Raw genomic sequence first — 20,339 nt, 5'->3', positions numbered from 1 at the left:
ATTGTAAGAAACAGCATGAACAACCCAATGATTAGGCATAGCTGTACCATAGACAACATGTACACATACAACTACCCTATTTGATACCCAAAAACTAGATACATATGCACAGAAAACGTAGTCCAAGTTAAGGCATTTCAGACACCTCTTACCAATCAAGGCCAACACTTGGAGAAGGCAATTTCTAACTTTCATGAGCATGATTGTGAACTCCATTTATGAATTTCATTGGTAGCACTTGTAGACTGGTCGCAGAATCTAACCCATGAATTTTGATTACTTTTAGCAACTCCACTTGTCACATTGCTCAAAGGATCCTCTCATCTTCCAATTTTGGTAGCGTGTAACTGCTAGCAACCTCAATGAACCCTTGTGGTACAAAATCACCTAGTGTTGTAACACTAGGTTTAAGGCTTTGCAATAAATATCGAAAGATCTCATATGCTCCTCTTGGTCAAGATGCTTGCATTAAGGAGCCGAGTGCCTACCACTTGTGTCATTTCTTTCCTTGATGCTCTCCATGGTTGCTAATGTTACGATAGCAATACTTCTTGTACTACCTTTTCTTTTCTTCCTCCTCATCTATGTTGATTAGAATTTTCTCCCAACTAGCCCTAATCTCATTGTTTTCCATTGCCACCTTAAGGTTTTGTTCAGAATCCACCACTGTAGGTCCTTGTGACCACACACTACCATTAGTACCCAAAATCACCTTTATAACCTTGAGGACACTAGGGGACAAGCAACTATAACTGATCTTAAGTCTATAATCAGACACTCTCTGATGTTAGAGAGAATATTTGGCGCAACTCTCTCCGTCATTCATTAACAAACAACTAAGTAACCTCAAGCTATTACATAGCTCCAAAGGAAGGAAACACAAACACGGATGGCCACAACAACAAGTGGCCCCGCCATCAATTTAACACACATCTTACTGTCCACATGTACCATCTAGATGGAGAATAGAGGGGATAGAATCAAGGATTCACTTCTTACGCTCAAGTAGACTTTTCACTACACTTTTATAGTAAAAACTCCCTTATTACTTTAACACTTCATAAGTACCTTTCAATCTACTTAACACCATGATTTCAAGGGGGACAATCATGTAGAAGAATGCTATCGAGATCGATCCAATCATTAACAGCCTTGCTTTCAATAGAGGAGAAATCATGTTTATTCACCCCTTGATTAGCAAGGCATCATATATTTTGTTTTGTTCTCTAAAGCAATGCAGCATAGACATCTCAAATCTCTCTATTCATCTCAATATTTTTTTGAAGATTGCTTTAAGACTCCAATTAGGACAATATTACTTATGTATTGCTTGCACTGGTATTTTGGAGTCTCCTTCTATCTCTAGTCTGCTAAAACCTGCCACATATTTTGCCTTAATGCTAGGTAAGAGAGCTTTCCATTCTGCTACATTATTGATTTTCTTGCCAAAATGTTTTGAAACAGCCATAAGCAAATCTCCGAGTTGCAAATAATAATTCCAGCCACTGCATTCCCTGGCTTTCCTTGAGACACTATCAAAACTTATTCCACCTTCGTATGGCAGTTATCTTTTAGCACTTATATTGTTTTTAACAACGATTGACCCGTGACCAGGAAGCCTTTTTTGAGCCTTTGTCTTAAAAGTAAAATATAGATTATTAGTATTGAAACTGTAATTTGTGATTTTCATTTATATTGAAATTTGAAATTCATATGAATTGAACTTGTTTTTCATTTTTGGTCTATGACATGTATTGAACTCTGATTTTGATCTATATATGAAGGAAATCAGTAACACGTTCCTTAAATTTAGTAGTATGCATGTTTTTGAAGAATTTTTAATAAATTTGTGTTTTCTAATGTTTGGAAAATTTGTTGAGTTTTTATTCAAGTTTTTGCTGAGACCTTAGTGATTGAAAATTTGGGTCAGCTGAGTCATTGCCGAGTCCGAGTTGTTCAACCATGATAATGCTATTATACTTTATAGTTTATATATATTATAAACCATTTTTCTTTAAAAATGACCAGTATTCAGCTGTTGTATTGCATGGGTAAAGTTAGCAGATTAGAATGCCTAATTATTTGCTATTATCATAGTTACCAAATCCGGTTCAGTCTGGATCTTTTGGACTGTACATATTTGCCTGATTCAGTCTGGATTTTTCAATTGTTAGAGAAATCTGGCAACTTTTCGTTTTTTAAACTTTTTTTTAGATTTTGGAGTTTTTTGACCTCCTGAATGAATTGAATGTTTCAAACCATATTGACTATATTGACTATGGCTATAATAACTATAAGTGGTACATACATGTTGTCTGAAGTACATACTGGGTCATGTACTGTTGTGAATGGATCTTCTTCTTTGATTGCTCTATAGATCGCAGGTATCCGCTATTCTGTTTAATTTCAAAGTTAGAGCTGGATTCTCTCATATTTATGCTATTTCTTATCCATGAAATCTACATTAGTATGCTGGGTTATTTACAAAGTAGTAGGGGAAACATTGCAAGGGAAACTATTTCATGTAATGGGAAACATATTGAAATTCTCTCACAAATAAATCAGTAAGAAGAAATCACCACCGAGAGTACCGAAAAATCTGATAATCAGGTCATTAGTGGGTTTAAAAAATGATTGATATAAATCTCCAAATATAAATTACAAAACATATAAACGATTGTGCCATTTTATGAGTGAAATTTAGTTTTGATTTCCTAACAATAGTTGACTGCCAAATGATCTCACTTCATCTTGTTGCGTTGGCTTTCCTTTCTGGCAAGTCTTTGAGGGGACCCTATATAATCAAATGATGTAGCTAATTAAGAAACATAGACAGGTGCTTATACAGTTGCAGGATTTTTATTATAACATAGTGTATCGACAGAGAAATTGATAAAAATGAACCCCGATTTTACAGTTTAACTCCAGTTTTAGTGTTTGATACTCATAATATTGTGAAACTCAATTTAGCAGCACAGTCAGCTTTTGGTAATTTCAAATACAGGTATATCTTTTGGTTCTTGGAATATCTTCCACATTCCTTAAGGTTGCTACTTCTTCATGTTATTTACAGGGTTGTCATTTGAAGCTTAGAAGCTCCTGCATCAAGCTGGTTTTTAGGATGTGAAAACATATTGGTTTATGTTTAAAGATACGATCTGAGTTTTCTTTTTGTATGCCTGATTTGTCTATGCCTCTCTCGCAACTCATGTAGTCACAGCTAGGCCATAGGCTCATTCATATGGGACGTAAGGGATTTGCAATATACGTGCAACTATATCCTCATTCCTACTTTTAATGGTTGATTGGTCTTTTTTTCAAGTAGTTCTGCAACCGCATTTTAGCTCTACCTAATTATCTGTTATTTTATCATTTGAAGCAACACATACAATGATGGGGAGAGGGGCACTCAACTCTGACTATGTAAAATGGTAACTGAATTTAAGGTAGAAATACCATGTCAGATGTTTCCTATCACATCATAGACCTTTGTTTGTGTACGCTTCTTCTGTTCAGTTTTGGTTTATAGCTGTCTATATGTCAATAGATAGGTTTTGAAAAATTCCATGTGTTGAAGAGGGTTTCTGTATTCTTTTTTGAAATTGACCTGGCAAGAGTTAGGTTTAAACTTTGAATGCTAATTTTGCCTTTTTGTTGTTGATCCATGGTAATACCATTTTTTTACGTTTTTAGAAACAAAAGGTTGCATCTTATTGCATTGGCTAATAAAGTAGTTCCATGTTGTGACTATCTTTACATGTGCCATGCATTTTGATGTCAGCATGGATATTTGAACCAGTGGTGACAAGATATTAGGACACTTATCAATTTTCTGTAGATTTTTGTGGAATTGTTTGTTTTCATAAGACTAACAACTGAATAATGAATCTTGGTAAAATCATTCATACCCTTAATTGTCTCTGCAACCATTGGGCAGTTGTGATGTTGTTTCCAATTTTTCTATTGATTATCTTTTGTTTTGTTGTTGTCAAAACCTTAGTAAATACTTGAACGGGTTTTTAATTCAAATTTGTTGGGTGGTTTTGAATTGACCAGGCTTTTTATGCTGTTCTGCAGAGCTGGGTATCGAAAAAGTTTATTAGTGGATGGTAAGAAGACATTTTTTCCATTTATTACATTGCACAATCAATTAAAACTTATTGGTTGATAGACTATTTCTTTTGTTGCAAATTCCAGTTCTAATAAGGATTTGGGCTTTATTAATTTACCCTGAAATGTGTAGTAGTTGATTATGTGGGATTGAAATGTTGAACACAATTTTGCAGTGTGGTTCTGTTTCCAGTTGCAATAACTTTCTACATCACCTGGTGGTTTATTCAGTTTGTCGATGGTTTCTTTAAACCAATATATGTGAGATTGGGACTTAACATATTTGGTATGCTTCTCAACTTTTTCTTCCCTAATTGCAGTTTTAAAGCCTGAACTTAATTAACAATTTTGTTGCAAGTAATGTTGATTGAATTTTACACGTTACATGCCTTCTGCTTGTTGATATATATATGTGTTGCCAGATAAAATCTCATCAATATACATAGACGTTAACATTAACATTTATTCACAAGTTCTGTTCAGCTTATTGAGCTATCACATGCAATAAACCCTTCCTCACATTTGGGAAAAGCAATATCATTTTTCCACAGACTATTAGAATATTAAAATAATGTTAATTTTAGTATTAATGCTCAATAGTGTTTATTCTATTTTAGTAAGATCTTCTTCGATCTTCTCAGCAGTTTTTTATTAGAAATTTGCTATTCTTGTAAATACTCTTGTAATAAAAAACTGCATACCCATTATCTTTCCCTTGGGGGAGCCTTGTTTTGAGTATTCTGTAAGACTTTTGTAGGGAAGATTTAACAACTTCGAAGCATAGTAGCATTATATTTACAGGGCAATGACACAACAAACCAAAATTGCAAATGGAATTCAATTACATGGGTTTAAAATGACAAAAACATGGCAAACTGAAAAAGTTTGAATAAGTCATCAAAAGAGGGAAGAAAAAACCACGGTTAGTTATTTCATGCCAATTAGAGTGTGTAGGAAGAGAAATCATGTTTAAATTTCAATTATAAGACATAAATAAAGATTCAATGTTCCTAATTACTCTTGAATTCTCCTTAAGTAACCAATTTTCAGGCCTAGAGTACATTTACCAAACAAATACTCTAATGATCGTAGCCTCCTAAACTAGAACATGAAGTGGAAGTTGATGCCCCCTACATCCCTATTCCCCTCCATTTGAGTGCAATCACAGTCATTCCAAGCCACATACAAGACAGCCAAATTCTCTTCAGTAAATGAATGCATCTCCTCAGCTATGATCCATTTCGAATTTTAGGATCAATCTCATTGAGGTCAATTTGTTGATCATCTTTGACACTACCTAAGATTAGCAACGACAAATGCATAAATCCTTGACCTACTAATGTATGCTAGAAATCTAAAAAATTACTGAATGTCATAAACTGTGAAGTTTCTAATATTGAATTTTTGTCAAGCCAAGATGAAATTTGTGGTGGATGAAAACCAAATTATATGTCTACTGTTGGTTCAAGAGATTGTGTTTTTTAGAGTAATTGCGCAAATACACTCCAAGAATTCTCTCAAGCAAAAGAATTGCATGATTGGGTTAGAATACATATTGCTATCCAAAAAAGTGATTTGGCATTGCCACCAAAGTAGTCTTACCATTGTGATGACATTTGATTAGTTGCGAAAGCAAAATTAATAAATAAAATAATAATACATTTCTTATTATCCAATAAGCAAAAAGCCAAAAGGCTATAAGATGAAGTCTGATTGCAAATTGTTAAATAAAATTTAATGCTTGATTCCATTGTGCACATGTCTGAGGAGAAGCCCTTTGTTTACTTGTAAGGTGGCAAATTCACAATGGCTGCTCGTCTTCTTTCTGTATTGGGAAAGAATGTGGTAGTGCACTTGAATAACTCTGCTCTCACTTCTACTTTTCCTTATATGGACTATGAAAGATTGAACGATTCAAGAAATATCTCACAGCATGTAGGTGACAATGCGTATGAGTATGGGTTTTGGTGCCCTATATTGTCATCTTTGTAGTAATAATTTTTTGCTTTTTGTAGAATTTGAGTATGTGCTTTCTGGATTTTGAGATGAGATCAGCCTTTTTCACACAAATTAGATGCCATCTCATCATGCAGTCTTTACTCATATTCTGCTTAAGCTTGAATTATTGCTCACAGTGATGAACAAGTTTATGGTTTTTTGTCTAATTACACAAGTACCAGCCAATGCAGATTATGGCACATTAAATTTCCTTTTTTGATAGTCTAGCCAGTTAAGCTTACAGCATGACCTTTGCTGACATTCATTTCTGGTAAAACTGTTCCAGGTCTTGGATTTATTACCTCTTTGATCTTCATATTATTGATTGGTGTTTTTGTATCTTCCTGGATGGGAGCCTCTGTTCTCTGGGTTGGAGAATGGTTTATAAAGAAGATGCCTCTTGTGAGGCATATCTACTCAGCCTCAAAACAAATAAGCGCTGCCATTTCTCCAGGTATCATTTGATTATTCAAAAATATTGTTTGCATGTTAGATTGTATAAGTCCATTACAAGAGGCTCAGTTTTCTTTCGTTTGGAGCATGCTTAAAAAGATTTGAGCAATTGCAGTTTTCATACACCCTTCGTTGTATATGCAATCATCTTGCCTGTATAAATTCAAAGATTTAATAAGGAATTTTTTCTTTTCCCTAATTTTGTAATTTCAAGAGACATGTATATAGCTTCTCGATTAATGGTATGGTTCTTATATACTGGTTTTTTCTTACGATTTTTTTGGACCTTATTTTCTAAGCTTTCCTTTAAACAAGAAGAAAAATTAATGTGCTTAACACTAGACAAATTTAGCCATGAATCGCTGGACTGCAATTTCATTTAAAGAGTTACCCTTTGGATATATGCATTACAGAACTAGCTATATTACAGTCTCTCTTTTCTCACTAATTTTGTATTGTTGTCATGGCTTTTCATTTCAGATCAAAATACAAGGGCATTCAAAGAGGTTGCTATTATACGGCATCCACGAATAGGTGAATATGCATTTGGTTTTATCACATCATCACTTATTCTTCAGGTAATTTGCTTAAGTTGGATACGCCATAGTCAATGACATAGTATTAGTTATTTTATATTATATGCAACTTTTAGTTTGACAATTTTATTCCATGGTTTTTCTTTCAGTTTTCTTTTTATCTGTCACATTATAAATGCATGAAAGTTCTGTAAACTTGCATGGGGAAGTACTCTTTGGTAGTGATTTAGCCTGAGTGACTATTATTTCTCTGTATTTATATGAAGGCTGACACTGGAGATGAAGAACTATGCAGCGTCTATGTTCCTACAAATCATTTATATATTGGTGACATCTTGCTTATCAACTCTAAAGACATCATTCGACCAAATTTGTCTGTTCGTGAAGGCATAGGTAAGATTGCTTTCTGCATTGTCAATGTTTTCCATTTCTTAATATGTTTCTGAGTTGTGCTTCATCCTCTTTTCCACCTATATCATCAGTAGAGCTAGAGTCGATAATTTCTCCATTCTTGGATTTTCACTTGGATGCTTCTTCCAATTATTTGAACTCCTTAATGTGCTGGATTGTGCTCAAACTTACCCCAAGTAAAATATCAATGCTAGCTGTATTGGATGCATGTATGTGGTCTGACTTTCAAAATTGCATTTCCATAACAAAATTTTGATTTAAAATCTTTATGCACAGTATTTTCCTAGAAATCCCGTCTTCAATATTTATGGACTGTGGAAGCCTAAGTTTCTAGTAGAGTTATTCAGTTTTTCATAGTCACTGAACATTTTCTAATTTCTTGTATTGTTACAACTTACGATCATAGTTGCATGCAGGGAAACCAGTGAGTAGCATATTTTAAATGTAAGGTATATTAAGTTTGGCAAATATATGTGATAATGACATTCTTTTATTTGGCAACAAACTTGGATAGTTAACTAGTATATGTACATCTCGAACCATCTCTATGTGGTGAAAATAGATTACAAAAGATGAAAGCAAATGTTGAAGAAAAGTATTACATTGTGAAGAGCTTTGAATTATCTTTCCAACTCTTTGGAAAGGAGCTCCAATGGAGTTTGTATACTTATGTTATGGTCTCTAGAAGATGAGGTACAAATAATGCCTAATGAGTTCAATATTTTATTAATTGTTAAACTTATGCTCATTTCATTCTTCTTTAACAAGTTAATTGCCAATGAGCGAATACTTGCTTAAAGGGAAGACTTTAATATCATACCTCATTATATATAATCTTAAATATGGATCTTAGTTACTTGCATTAAAGGGAATTCTTCAATATCATACCTTATTATATATAATATTAAATATGGAGCTATGTAATGTCCCCAATTTTTTTGGTTCTCTAGCAAGCTTTAGTAGTTGACACTCTGGCTCACGCCACCTTGTTCAGATGAGTAAATCTGATGTTTCGGATGAGCTGAGTTGATTTAGTGGAGTTATACGCCACTTTCCGAAGTAATTTTTGGCCTCTGGATTGGTCTCCAAGAATCTTGGAGAAGCCGTCTATTTTTAGTAAGTCACCTGATCGGCCCCGTTTGCTATTATTCGTCAACAGGATCACTCTGGTGCGATCGAAACTTGATTCCGATGTGTCCTAACTAGTTTTCGCAAATTTGGTGCATTAATGAGTTATTTTAATTGTTTTACTAAGGTTGGTTAAGTTTAATTAAAATCTGCAATTCCAACCTTAGTGTTATAGCTCGTTGGAACTAGGGCAAAAAGTTTTAAATCCTGAGCGCATGAAACAGTGACCTTTAGTGTCAAAATATTGTTATATTTTTGGAAAGGTCATTTTTCGGAGGAAAAAGGGAGTTTCATTTAATAAAGTGACTTAAATATTAAAGTACAATATTAACTCATAAAGTCACTTTATAACTAAAGGTACATTTAATTTCAGTGGGAAGTGATTTTTTAAAAGGGAGTTATTTATCCCACATTTCTCATGCATTGGGAATCGTGCCAAAGTGAAGTAATAAATAAGAGCTCAAGTGGCTGGAAAGGACATCTTGAGGAATTTGTGTGCTTCTGGGATTGTGTGTTTTTTCTGGAGTTTATCTCTGGAGAATTTTTGAGGCATTTTAGGGACGTTCATCCTCAGATGTAACATTTCCCACGTTTGTGAAAGATCAAATCTGGGAAATCATTAAATTAAATTGCAGAGAGTGGAAACAGGGATTTGGAGTGCAAATCGAACAATCATCCATAGAGGAGTCGCAGTAATGGGATTGATTGGTAAGAACATCTTGGGATTGATATTGATTGTTCTAGCTGCAGAAAATCTCTTGTTTTGAGTACACAGGGTATGCTGGTTAGAACATTCAATACTACCCTAAAGAAGAACTAGAAAAGAATGGCCTTGTTTCCTCTATTTAAACATCCCTACAAACTATGATTCTTTTAGTAGCAACATCAATGATAAGCTTTTGGCTGGGTGATTGGGTAAAAGGAGGGGGGCCTCTATTTTATGGCATGACAAATATTTGCCACTAACATCAAACTTGCTTGTTTTATTATCTTGAACCATGCCATAGATAAGCAGTAGAACCAAAAACATAGGTGTTTAAACTTTGTCTTTAATGCGAACCATGCTTTCTTAGTAGTTATTTGTTGTGAAGCTTTGTGTAGACCTTTGTGCGAGAGATGTACTGCTATACAAATTGCCTCGCTTCATTGTCAAGACTCAAAAACAAGAGATTTTCTGCAGCTAGAACAATCAATATCAATCCCATACTCGTGGGTATTGAACATACTCGTGGGTATTGAACAACATAGCAGCTGTAAACATACGAGGAATACGCACAGGAGCAGTATGGGCACAAGTTGGAAATTATAGTTGGCTAAGTTTGCAAACCCCAATGCAGTTCGAACTCCCAATTCTACAGACAGTGTACAAGCTCTCTTTGGTGGGCGTGATGAACCCTTACTGTTGGGCGTAAGAAATTTATATTGCTGGGCGTAGTGCTGGAACTGGGATGGCTGCTCCAATATAGCAAGGTATCATTAATGGTGTTTAAAACTTCTGATATTTTGTGGCTGGGTGTGGACATTAACTGAGTTCTTTATCTGCTGTTGTGAAATTTCTCTTGCTGGGCACGAAGACCCAGCTTGAAGTGTTGATATTTGCTGAGCATAGAAAGTGTGGTACACTCTTGTATGCCCCAATGAAATACCAGAGTGGCCATGAGTAATCCCCTTCTCGCTGTGCTTGGTTTCTCTTACTGCTGGAGTCTATAAATGAAGGGTGAGCCTTGGTATTAGTTCGATTGTGAAGACTGCAGTAAGCTGTCCCTGCAGATTATACATTACACAGGAGATATTCCAGGTTCATTGGATTAAATTTCTGCTTTTCTTGAATATAAATATCTATCATTGAGTGTTTTTGATTAAGGGAAAACAGGTTTTGATGGCCCCCTGAAACCCATTACAACATAAGATCAAAAGATAGCCATTAAAGCACTACAAAAAGCAAGAGACATCAAACATAGAAAAGACAGCTGACAAGCAAACAAAAGGCATGTATACTGATATCATGTGACGACTGTAGTGTCTAATGCTCCCACAAGTAGAGATGGAAGGTAATTGAGCTATACCGGAAAGAAACTCGAGAGCACCAACCAAGCCAACTCATTGCAATCAACCAATCACCATCTAGGGGCATGTATACTGATATCATGTGACGACTGTAGTGTCTAATGCTCCCACAAGTAGAGGTGGAAGGTAACTGAGCTATACCCAAGAAATCCTCCACAACTGTCTGCACAGATGCCTGGAAGTGCTAAAAAAAGTAAGCAAGCAAGACCGACACCACAAACTAAAACATCAAATCGACCAAAAGCCAAATCCTAGCCAAAATTTCCCTCCAGTCCACCTGCAACAACTGTAGCGATCTCCTATATATACTAAAATAGGGGGTAACAACAACATTACTACTACATTCTGAGTCATCGCCAAAAGGAAAAAATCCACCCCGCTGACGCTGCAATACTCTGTCACCCTATATAGTCCAATCAAACCAAATCTCAAACATCGGATTCTGTAAGCAACTAGCTGGTGAGAACAGGGTGTGAGACTTGCCAAACGTGGTCTCATCACCTGTCATTAGAAACATGTCATACCAGGACGGCCCCCAAAGCTCCATATACTTAAATCACCTTTCCCTGCCATCAATGACATAGTCAAATCCTGTGTATGTGGGCTCAAGGTAAATTGATGGATATACCTCAACATACAGTCCAGGTGGTACACTCTTGTATACCCCAATGAAATACCAGAGTGGCCATGAGTAATCCCCTTCTTGCTGTGCTTGGTTTCTCGTAGTGCTGGAGTCTATAAATGAAGGGTGAGCCTTGGTATTAGTTCAATTGTGAAGACTGCAGTAAGCTGTCCCTGCAGATTATACATTACACTGGAGATATTCCAGGTTCATTGGATTAAATTTCTGCTTTTCATGAATATAAATATCTATCATTGAGTGTTTTTGATTAAGGGAACACAGGTTTCAATGGGCCCCTGAAACCCATTACAAGTTAAGATCAAAAGATAGCCATTAAAGCACTACAAAAAGCAAGAGACATCAAACATAGAAAAGACAGCTGACCAGCAAACAAAAGGCATGTATACTGATATCATGTGACGACTGTAGTGTCTAATGCTCCCACAAGTAGAGATGGAAGGTAACTGAGCTATACCCAAGAAATCCTCCACAACTGTCTGCATAGATGACTGGAAGTGCTAAAAAAAGTAAGCAAGACTGACACCACAAACTACAATATCGAATCGACCAAAAACCAAATCGTAGCCAAAATTTCCCTCCAATCCACCTGCAACAACTGTAGTGATCTCTTATATATACTGAAATAGGGGGTAACAACAGCATTACTACTACATTTTGAGTCATCGCCAAAAGGAAAAAATCCACCCCACTGCTCCATCTATCATTGTGTGTTGTTATCATCATGTGCATCTTGAATATATAATGTGCAAATCTAAAAAACTCAGAATTACTTGTACAATGAAATTTTCAGTTTGGCGCAAATGCAAGTAAAAAGTATGTTTTGTATTGTTCATGAATGTTGGCAACTTTGTGGTTGAAACTCAAAGAAAATAGCACCAGTTAAAAACACAGCAGCAAACCCTTACAATAAGAAAGAATCAGTACACTGAATGTGTACGTGACAACTGTTTGACAAAATTCCTCAAACTGTTTGTGAAAAGATTGTATCAAACAAGGCAGCCCATTGCAAATTCAGAAAAATCAGGCTTGTGACATTATTTGCCAAGTGTTTGTCAAAATGACAACCCATACAAACTAATATATAAAGAAGGAAGGACAGGGGTCTTTACAATCTAAGCTTGTGTAATGTATTTCATAATTTAGATACTTGTATTTTGTGTTTCCAACAAAGATTGTTGCTATATTTTTTTTTTTATAATGCTTAATAATAATGTTGATATTGTTATTATTAGTCCAATGAGCTAGACTCAATGGTGAAGATGTAGCATTATCATGATGATGTCTTGGGTTCATATTCCCTCGGGAATTACTGAACATGCTCTAGCTATGAGCAACCTTCAACATGTTAATCTAGAGGTAATGAAGTTCATGTATTCCATGCTTGGAGAGAGGGTCCCAATTTGTGCTCCAGTTGTTGAGGGTTCCTTCTATCTAAATTTACACATTAATCATTTTTTGGTTATTATCATCCTCAAATCTTTCGGTACTAGCAACAGGGGTTTGTTTAGATAGGAAGTGCAATCTTGTTGTAAAATGAAATACACCTTTTGAAGGGTTTTGTATGTTGAATTTTTGATGAGATTGTTGGAAGGAATCTAAGGTCTTGTTGGTGAAGGCAACATCTTTAGGGATAGTTTGTGTCCAACCAAGATTAGTATATGCTATAAACCTAGGGAAAGCTACAAATAATAAAAAGGAATATACCCATGAAAGGGAAGGTGATTGAAATCGCTGATCATTGAAGATGACTTGAATATAGATTCTAGTCACAGAGCCCGCACGAGTAGCGGAGTTGGCTTGGGCCGTGGGTTTTCTCTCCATTAGTCTCGTGTTTGACTCCGAGGCTTGTGTTCGCCTAATGCACGTGGCTTGCGGGCAGCTGCGTACATCCCTAGAGGGCTAGTCTCGCCTCAGCTCGCCCCTTCTGGACCCCAACTTGGTAGTAAGTAAGACCAAGATAAGGCGGGTTGGGTGTTGGGCTGGGTCACCGGGATACCTCTAGAGTAAAAAAAAAAAGATTCTAGTCACAGTAGTCGGCTACACCTTTCCCCCTCCCTGGGCATATTCGATATGGATATGGATACATGTAATGACCCTACTTCGAAATATAATTTAATAATAAATAATAATAATAAAATTAAAATATAAAATAATAAATATAAAACTTAAATTAAAATATAAAAGAGTATAATTAAATATAATTAAAATTTGATTAAAGTTAATGAATGGTCAAAAGGCATGAAATGATAAGTTGTGACTCCCTCAAACGTGAGATATAAAAGGGATAAGAGAACCTCATTTGAGGTGGGCAAAATTTGGAAATCAGAGGTGCAGATCTGGTTTAAATAAGAAGTGCAGATCTGATTGTGAAAGGTTGTGTCCCTTTCAAAGGGCAGAAATAATGAAGAGTTGCACTCTTCCAAAGGGTGTGTCTCTTGCCAAAGGGCATACATGATGAAGAGGTGTGATCTCTCCCTCACATTGAGAGATATAAAGGGAAGGAATCAAAATCATCTAGTGACATCACCATGGATCAGATGAGATCAGAACTGTTATTAAGTTGCAGGCAGTAACGTCCTTGTTCTTGGTGGTATGCGTGAGATGTGCTTAAATGTATGCTTAATATATGAAGCCTGATAATGTTCTTATGCAGAATTTAATAGTAATATTAATATGACTGCAATATGTATGACAGTCATAGTCTGAATCATGTTATTACTGTCAGTATCTAAGATGGGAATGAGATGTTCCAAAGAGGGGCAATCTAAATCCAAGCAATAGGCTAAGTCCCAAGATAGGTTGGGGATCAGCGACCCATAAGCTTTGAGGGTATAGACCCAAGATAGGTAAGGGCTTGGATTTGTAAACTTTGAGGGAACCTATTGTATTTGGTCTCTAAGCGCTTTGGTAACATACATAAACCCTTCTCCCTTAAAACTGAAGTAGTAGCAGGATCTGATATCTATATTAAGAACTACGAATAATGAAATTAATCATCTAATGAGGAAAATAAATAAGCACTTGTTAATAACTAATCAATTGAAGAATATCAATGACTGGCTTCATGGTTAGTCTCAATCAATTTTAGTATATTGAAATAGAGTAATTATGGTTAAAACAGGCCTACACCTAGCAGGGGACATTACAATACGATACAACATGGATACATGTCGGATACCGTAAATACATGTGCCCAAAAAACATTGATTTTCCAACCATGTTGCATACTATGTGATTTGATTTTCTTAAAATTTGAGATTAATCTTCCTAAACTTAATTTAAAAAACTTCAATCATTCAATTTTTTATTTTTTTTCTATTTTAGCAATCCATTTTTTTCGGTTATCTTCCAATGCAATTCTACATTTTTTAGCATATTGAAAAATTGTTAAATTAACTTGTAATTATTTATGTAGCAATTATGTGTCTATATTGCTTTTAAAGTAATGAATGAAAATCTCATCTAATAACTTAGAAAATTGTGTCAAATATACGTGTATGTGTTTTTTATGAATCTTGTATCCAGCCGTATCCATATTGTGAAAGATCCCTGACTAGATCTCTTAACCAAAATGCTGATTGTTTACAAATTCAAATTCTTTGACCAGCGAAAGAGCTTTTTGGAAGTTTATTGTATTTTCAATTTTTTTGTAGTTTTTTGGATTTTTGACAATACATGGAAAATAATAAATGCAATACAATAAATACAGAACTGATAATAGTTTCCAGAATTTTGATTATTAATTGCAGCAAGTACCAATAAACAGTAAAGAGGATTCTTGATAGAATTAAGCCATTCAAGGCTTACTAGGAGTCCAAAGCTGGGGTTTGAGGGTGAAATTTGAGCATGGAATGAAGCAGTGACTGAACCAAGCACCTCCAGCTGCTACCAATGGCTGCAAGTGACTTTATTTAACTCTAGGATAATTACCAAAAACTAATATTGAAGAATTATTCAGATAATTGCTGCTGCTGCCCAAATCTGATATTTTCTTCACACCAAACCAAGTGTGATCACTTATTACCAGTGAAACAATAATTGTTTGGGGAATTAATCGGCAAAACAAAAGTATAAGATTTTTTCAAAAAATCGAGAAAAAATCGGATATACAAAAAAAGGTAAAAAATTGCAGAAAAACAATCAAAAACTACTTTTTTAATATATTTTAGGGTATTTCCATAGCATAGAGATATTGTAGGCAAATAAAATAGACACTTGAAAACATGAATTGCAGGAAATAGATTTTCGTTGTTTATATTCATATCACTGATTACGTTCCACAAAATATACTACACCATAAATAATATCTAGATGGTGATAGATGTCAAAATGTCAATTACAATATAGTTTGTGACTTTGAACAAAGTCAACCTGTAAACTAAGTACAAAATTCCAAAATCTCAAATGTAGGCAATGACATGCTAGAGGGCAGGAGGCCCTGATGATGAAGCTCTTGGGTAAGAGCCTGTCCTAATTCCTTCAACCCATTCAGGACGAAAGTTGGCTTGCCTCATGATATCAAATTCTTCAGACAAAAGCGGACGATCAGCAACAACATAATCATCATCAACATCATCATCAACATCATCAGCATCATCAGCAGCAATCAACTCGCACTCTGGATATATCTCATCGAGGTCAATTGGCAAGCATTCCTCAATAGTTCCTGATTTTGCCCATGTAGAAATTAGTGTTTCCCTTACAAATGAAAAACCAATGAATAGTGAATACAATTCAAAAAACTGCAACTATATATTAATATTCTCACCTTGAGCTTTCCTTATCTTCAAGCGGAGGTTGTGATGAACAAATACCAAGTCATTCAGTCGTTGTTGTGATAGGCGGTTGCGTTTCTTAGAATGTATGTGTTCAAACACACTCCAATTACGCTCACAAGCTGATGAGCTACATGGTTGGCTCAAAATACGCACCGCCATCCACCTTAAATTTGGTATTTCATCTCCAAAAGAAGCCCACCATGCAGCTGAAAAACACATTATATGGAGATGATATTGTAAGACTAAGAATATCTTATAATCTTAACAAACTTAATGGTTGGCAAAATAAAGAGATTGTCAAAAGTTTATAGAGTGTACCTGGTTGAATTGTCTTTCTGCTTTGTATAGCAGCCCTAGAAGAGAGAAAGCCCTTAGCATGCTTGTACATTTCCAGCTCTATCGTAGCCGCATCAAATTTTTCCAAGTCAGGAAACATTTTTTCCATGCACTTGAAGAAGCCTTGTTTGATCTCAGCATCAATTTCCAGGAAGTCAGTCTTATAGAATAACAGAGGATTGAGAAAATATCCTGCAGCATGGAGAGGAGTGTGCATTTGTCCATCCCATCTCTTATCAATTATGTCCCACAACGGCATATACTTATCCCTGTTATTTTCCAGCTTACTCCTTATCACCTCCTTGGCCCTATCCATGGCCTCATACACATATCCCATGGGGGGTTTATCTCCATCCACTAGTCTCAAGACTTTTACTAAAGGCTCTGAAAATTCTACAATTTGTTCAATAGATTCCCAAAATGTGGTAGAATACATATACCCTGCCACTGCTATGCCATTTGCTTGAGTTGTGAAACCAGACTCCATCCACTCAGCTGAAACAAACATTCGCCTTAAATTACCTTTTTGTTCACATAATGTTTGTAATGCAAGGAAATATGTTGCAAATCTTGTCACTCCTGGTCGAACTAGCTCCTTGCCTCCTGTGAAAGAGCGCATTATAGCCAAAACCCTTGTGTGATTATAAACAAATTTGGTAACCTTGTGAGCTTTCTGAAATGCCGCCTTAACCCATTCAATTTTTCCAGTGTCCTCTAGGGTTAGATCAAGGCAATGTGCTGCACATGGTGTAAAAAACATGGAAGGATATTTATCTGTCAGAAGTCTCCCTGCAGCAACACAAGCAGCAGCATTGTCTGTGATAAATTGAACCACATTTTGTGGCCCTACATCCATAACTACCACGTCATACATCTCAAACAATGCATTTGTGGATTTCATCATATTAGATGCATCCACAGATTTCAAAAAAACAGTGCCAATCTCACAAGAGACAAGGAAGTTAATGAGAGTTCGGTTCCTTCTATCTGTCCAACCATCTGACATGATGCTGCAACCAGTTCTAGCCCACTGTAATCGATGTTGTTTAACAACATCTTGAACATCCTCTACTGCATCTTTCAGCATACCAACCCTCAATGATTCACAAGATGGGGCTTGAAACCCAGGACCTACAGCTGCAATAGCATCTACCATGGGTTGCCAATATGGATTTCTGGAAGCATGGAATGCCGTGTGAGAGGAGTACCAATAATTAGCAATTGCCTTCTTTGCTTGTTCAGTGACAGTTTTCCTCCATCCTGTACTCTCCAAAGTGGTTTGTGATCCTGGTGTGGTACGAGGTTGGAAGAAAGCATTAGTGTTTCCTCCACCTGTATTTGGTCCATGTGCTATAGAATTATGTGTCGACCCAGATTCCTGTTGTGACGTTTTCACACATCGCCCCATTGCAAATGGGGACCCATGTTTTTTGCTTTTTAGGGTTTGTTTTTTTTAGGTTTTTTTAGGGTTTTGTTAGTTAGCCTTTGCATTTTGAGTGATGCCCTAGTCCTGAAATGTGGCTAAGTCTGGAATGTCCTGAAAATTTGGCTAAGTCTGGAATGCCCTGATCCTGAATTTGACTAAGTCTGGAAACTAAAAAAAACCTCCAAAAACTAGATTTTGCAATATAACTCCTGGAGGTCTGAAACCACTCTCAAACATCCTGAAAGTATATATGGAATATAACTTAAAGTATAATGTCACTTATACTTAAATGTTATATTCCATAAAAATTATCCTGATAGAGAGTGCGAAAAGACAAATTTCGCTCGTGTCCTTCTCCAAGGGTCCAAAACATTAAAAGCGCTCCTGTCCCTCTCCAAGGGACCAAGGCGAATCGCTCGTGTCCCTCACCAAGGGACCAGAGCGAAAATGCTTAGTTGAGCCATTCCTGACCTTGTTTGGACGAATCGAGACATCAAAGGCATGGTGAAGGACGAAATGAGCATGATAGAGCATCCAGACTTGATCAAAAACAATGAAATGATGAAGTTTTTGCCTACAGGGTCAAATTCGCTCCTGTCCCTCACCAAGGGACCAGAGCGAAGTTCTTCACAAGACAAAATTCAGGCAAAGATCGAGTCAAGTTTACGTTTGAAGGCAAGGAAGGAGGCAAAATGAACGCGTTTAAGATAAATTGACGATTATGAAACGCCAACAAGGGACCAAAATGCTTAAGTTCGCTCCTGTCCCTCAGGAAGGGACCAGAGCGATTTTTGTCTTAGACAAATTTCTGGTTAAGTTACAATCAAACCCAAGGCATGGATGAATGAAAGGGGACATTACGAGACCGTTGAAGATAAATTTGGAAGCTGGCGAAGTGTGATGGAGACTACAAGTACAAATTCGCTCCTGTCCCTCTCCAAGGGACCAGGGCGATATTTGCCAAAACACATGTTATCCTTTGAAGATCACGTTAAAGAAAAATTGCAAAGGGTTTGAAACGTCTTTTAAAAGGTGATGAACGTGAAGTTAAATCAAGAACAAAGTATCTTAAGCTATAAGACAAGGATCGCTCCTGTCCCTCTCCAAGGGACAAGGGCGATGATCCTCTAAACATCAAAAAACGCCTTGTAGAATTCAAGCGAAACAAGCATGGAATGAAGAAATAACACTAATGTTCGCCTTATGATGGAAATTTGAGAATAAAGATGCAAGATCATGGAGAAAACACATGGATCGCTCCTGTCCCTCTCCAAGGGACCAGAGCGATAATGGTCATAAAGGACATTCATTCGCACAAGCAAGATACTCAAGTTCGAAGATCCTAGCGAAAATGGCAAATTCAACGTGGAGATCAAGACTTTGAACGTTAAAATTGCAAGAATCATGACCCAGTTGATGGATCGCTCCTGTCCCTCAGTCAGGGACCAGGGCGATGAGGTACGCAATTTTCATCTTCAAAATTTGGCGCTCAAACACATTTCTTTAAATTTATTTTAAATGCTAAAATCGATGGATTGAAAATTTAATTAAAAATGGCATTTAAAATTTGCGCTTGATATTTATTAATTATTTTTGCCTTTATAAAAATCGAATTTGACAATTTAAATAATAAAGGCATTTAATAATTAATTATTAATTTAATAAAAAAATCAAAAGGAGCGCTTGGTTTATGAGAGTCGGCCTTGTTATTTATTAAAAATCATTTAAATTGCCTTATTTTTACACACGTCGGCCTTAAGGTAATTGTGAGATGAGCGCTATAAAGGGAGGGTGGTGAAGATTGTTATTTTCACATTACCATTTTGTCATCTTACATGCGATCTTGGAAGGAGAAGTGCGAGTTGTGTGTTAGAGATGCGAATTTCATTTCAACCAAAGGTGGCGCTAATGCATCAAAGGTGGTGCGATACTTCATTTGAGTGAATTTGCCAAGAGTTGAAGACCACATCAAAGGCGAACTTGAAGATCACGTTGAAGACAAAGGTGGCGAAGTTGATCTTTTGAGGAGATCACATTGAAGATCATTTATACCTCAATTTTGCCTAGGCGAATTTTGTCTTTTTGCATTCTAGAGTTAGCTCTCTTTTGAGGTATGGCGATTTGATTTTATTGCTTTTATTCATTCATCGTCATATTTTAAATTTTGAAGTTTTGAATTTTGGTTCTCTTAGCTCAATCGTTGTTTTTTAGGAAATGATAACTCTAGAGACTTATCATGACGTTTCCTAAAAACTTCTCTCTCTAATCTATGATTATTGCAAAATCATGGTACTAATTTTGAAATGTTGTGTAGGCATCAAATGAAGATCCCTTCAAGGAAAATCAAGCTGGATCCAGGACGGTCTTCGCCAGGACGATCAAGTAAGGACATGGGCAACCTCTTTCAATCCAGCGTTCCAAGGCGAGGTACATCATCATCTTGCAAATCAAGG

At 36.1% G+C, this 20,339-nt stretch overlaps 2 protein-coding genes across 3 annotated transcripts in view; one reads left to right on the top strand and one right to left on the bottom strand.

Moving 5' to 3' along the window:
• LOC131072943 (protein CONTINUOUS VASCULAR RING 1) overlaps positions 1-20,339 on the top strand; it is a 54,705-nt gene that overhangs the window by 16,386 nt on the left and 17,980 nt on the right. The window contains exons 2-6 of one of the 2 annotated variants that reach the window (XM_058009252.2): positions 4,078-4,109; positions 4,287-4,396; positions 6,395-6,562; positions 7,042-7,139; positions 7,364-7,490. In XM_058009252.2, the coding sequence (XP_057865235.1) occupies positions 4,078-4,109; positions 4,287-4,396; positions 6,395-6,562; positions 7,042-7,139; positions 7,364-7,490 (535 nt within the window). Of the gene's footprint in view, positions 1-4,056; positions 4,110-4,286; positions 4,397-6,394; positions 6,563-7,041; positions 7,140-7,363; positions 7,491-20,339 lie in introns of both variants that reach the window. The other variant, XM_058009258.2, reaches the window with a different exon arrangement.
• LOC131858057 (uncharacterized) lies at positions 15,513-17,146 on the bottom strand. Its single transcript, XM_059210947.1, has 3 exons — positions 16,443-17,146; positions 16,115-16,330; positions 15,513-16,012 (listed from the first exon to the last, which is right to left on the bottom strand). Exons 1-3 carry the CDS (start codon positions 17,077-17,079, stop codon positions 15,768-15,770), a joined length of 1,098 nt encoding a protein of 365 aa, XP_059066930.1. The 5' UTR covers positions 17,080-17,146; the 3' UTR covers positions 15,513-15,767.

The sequence above is a fragment of the Cryptomeria japonica genome, chromosome 9 (genome assembly GCF_030272615.1).
Source record: "Cryptomeria japonica chromosome 9, Sugi_1.0, whole genome shotgun sequence".
NCBI classification, from domain to species: domain Eukaryota; kingdom Viridiplantae; phylum Streptophyta; class Pinopsida; order Cupressales; family Cupressaceae; genus Cryptomeria; species Cryptomeria japonica.
This window is presented reverse-complemented; position numbering and strand designations above follow the sequence as displayed.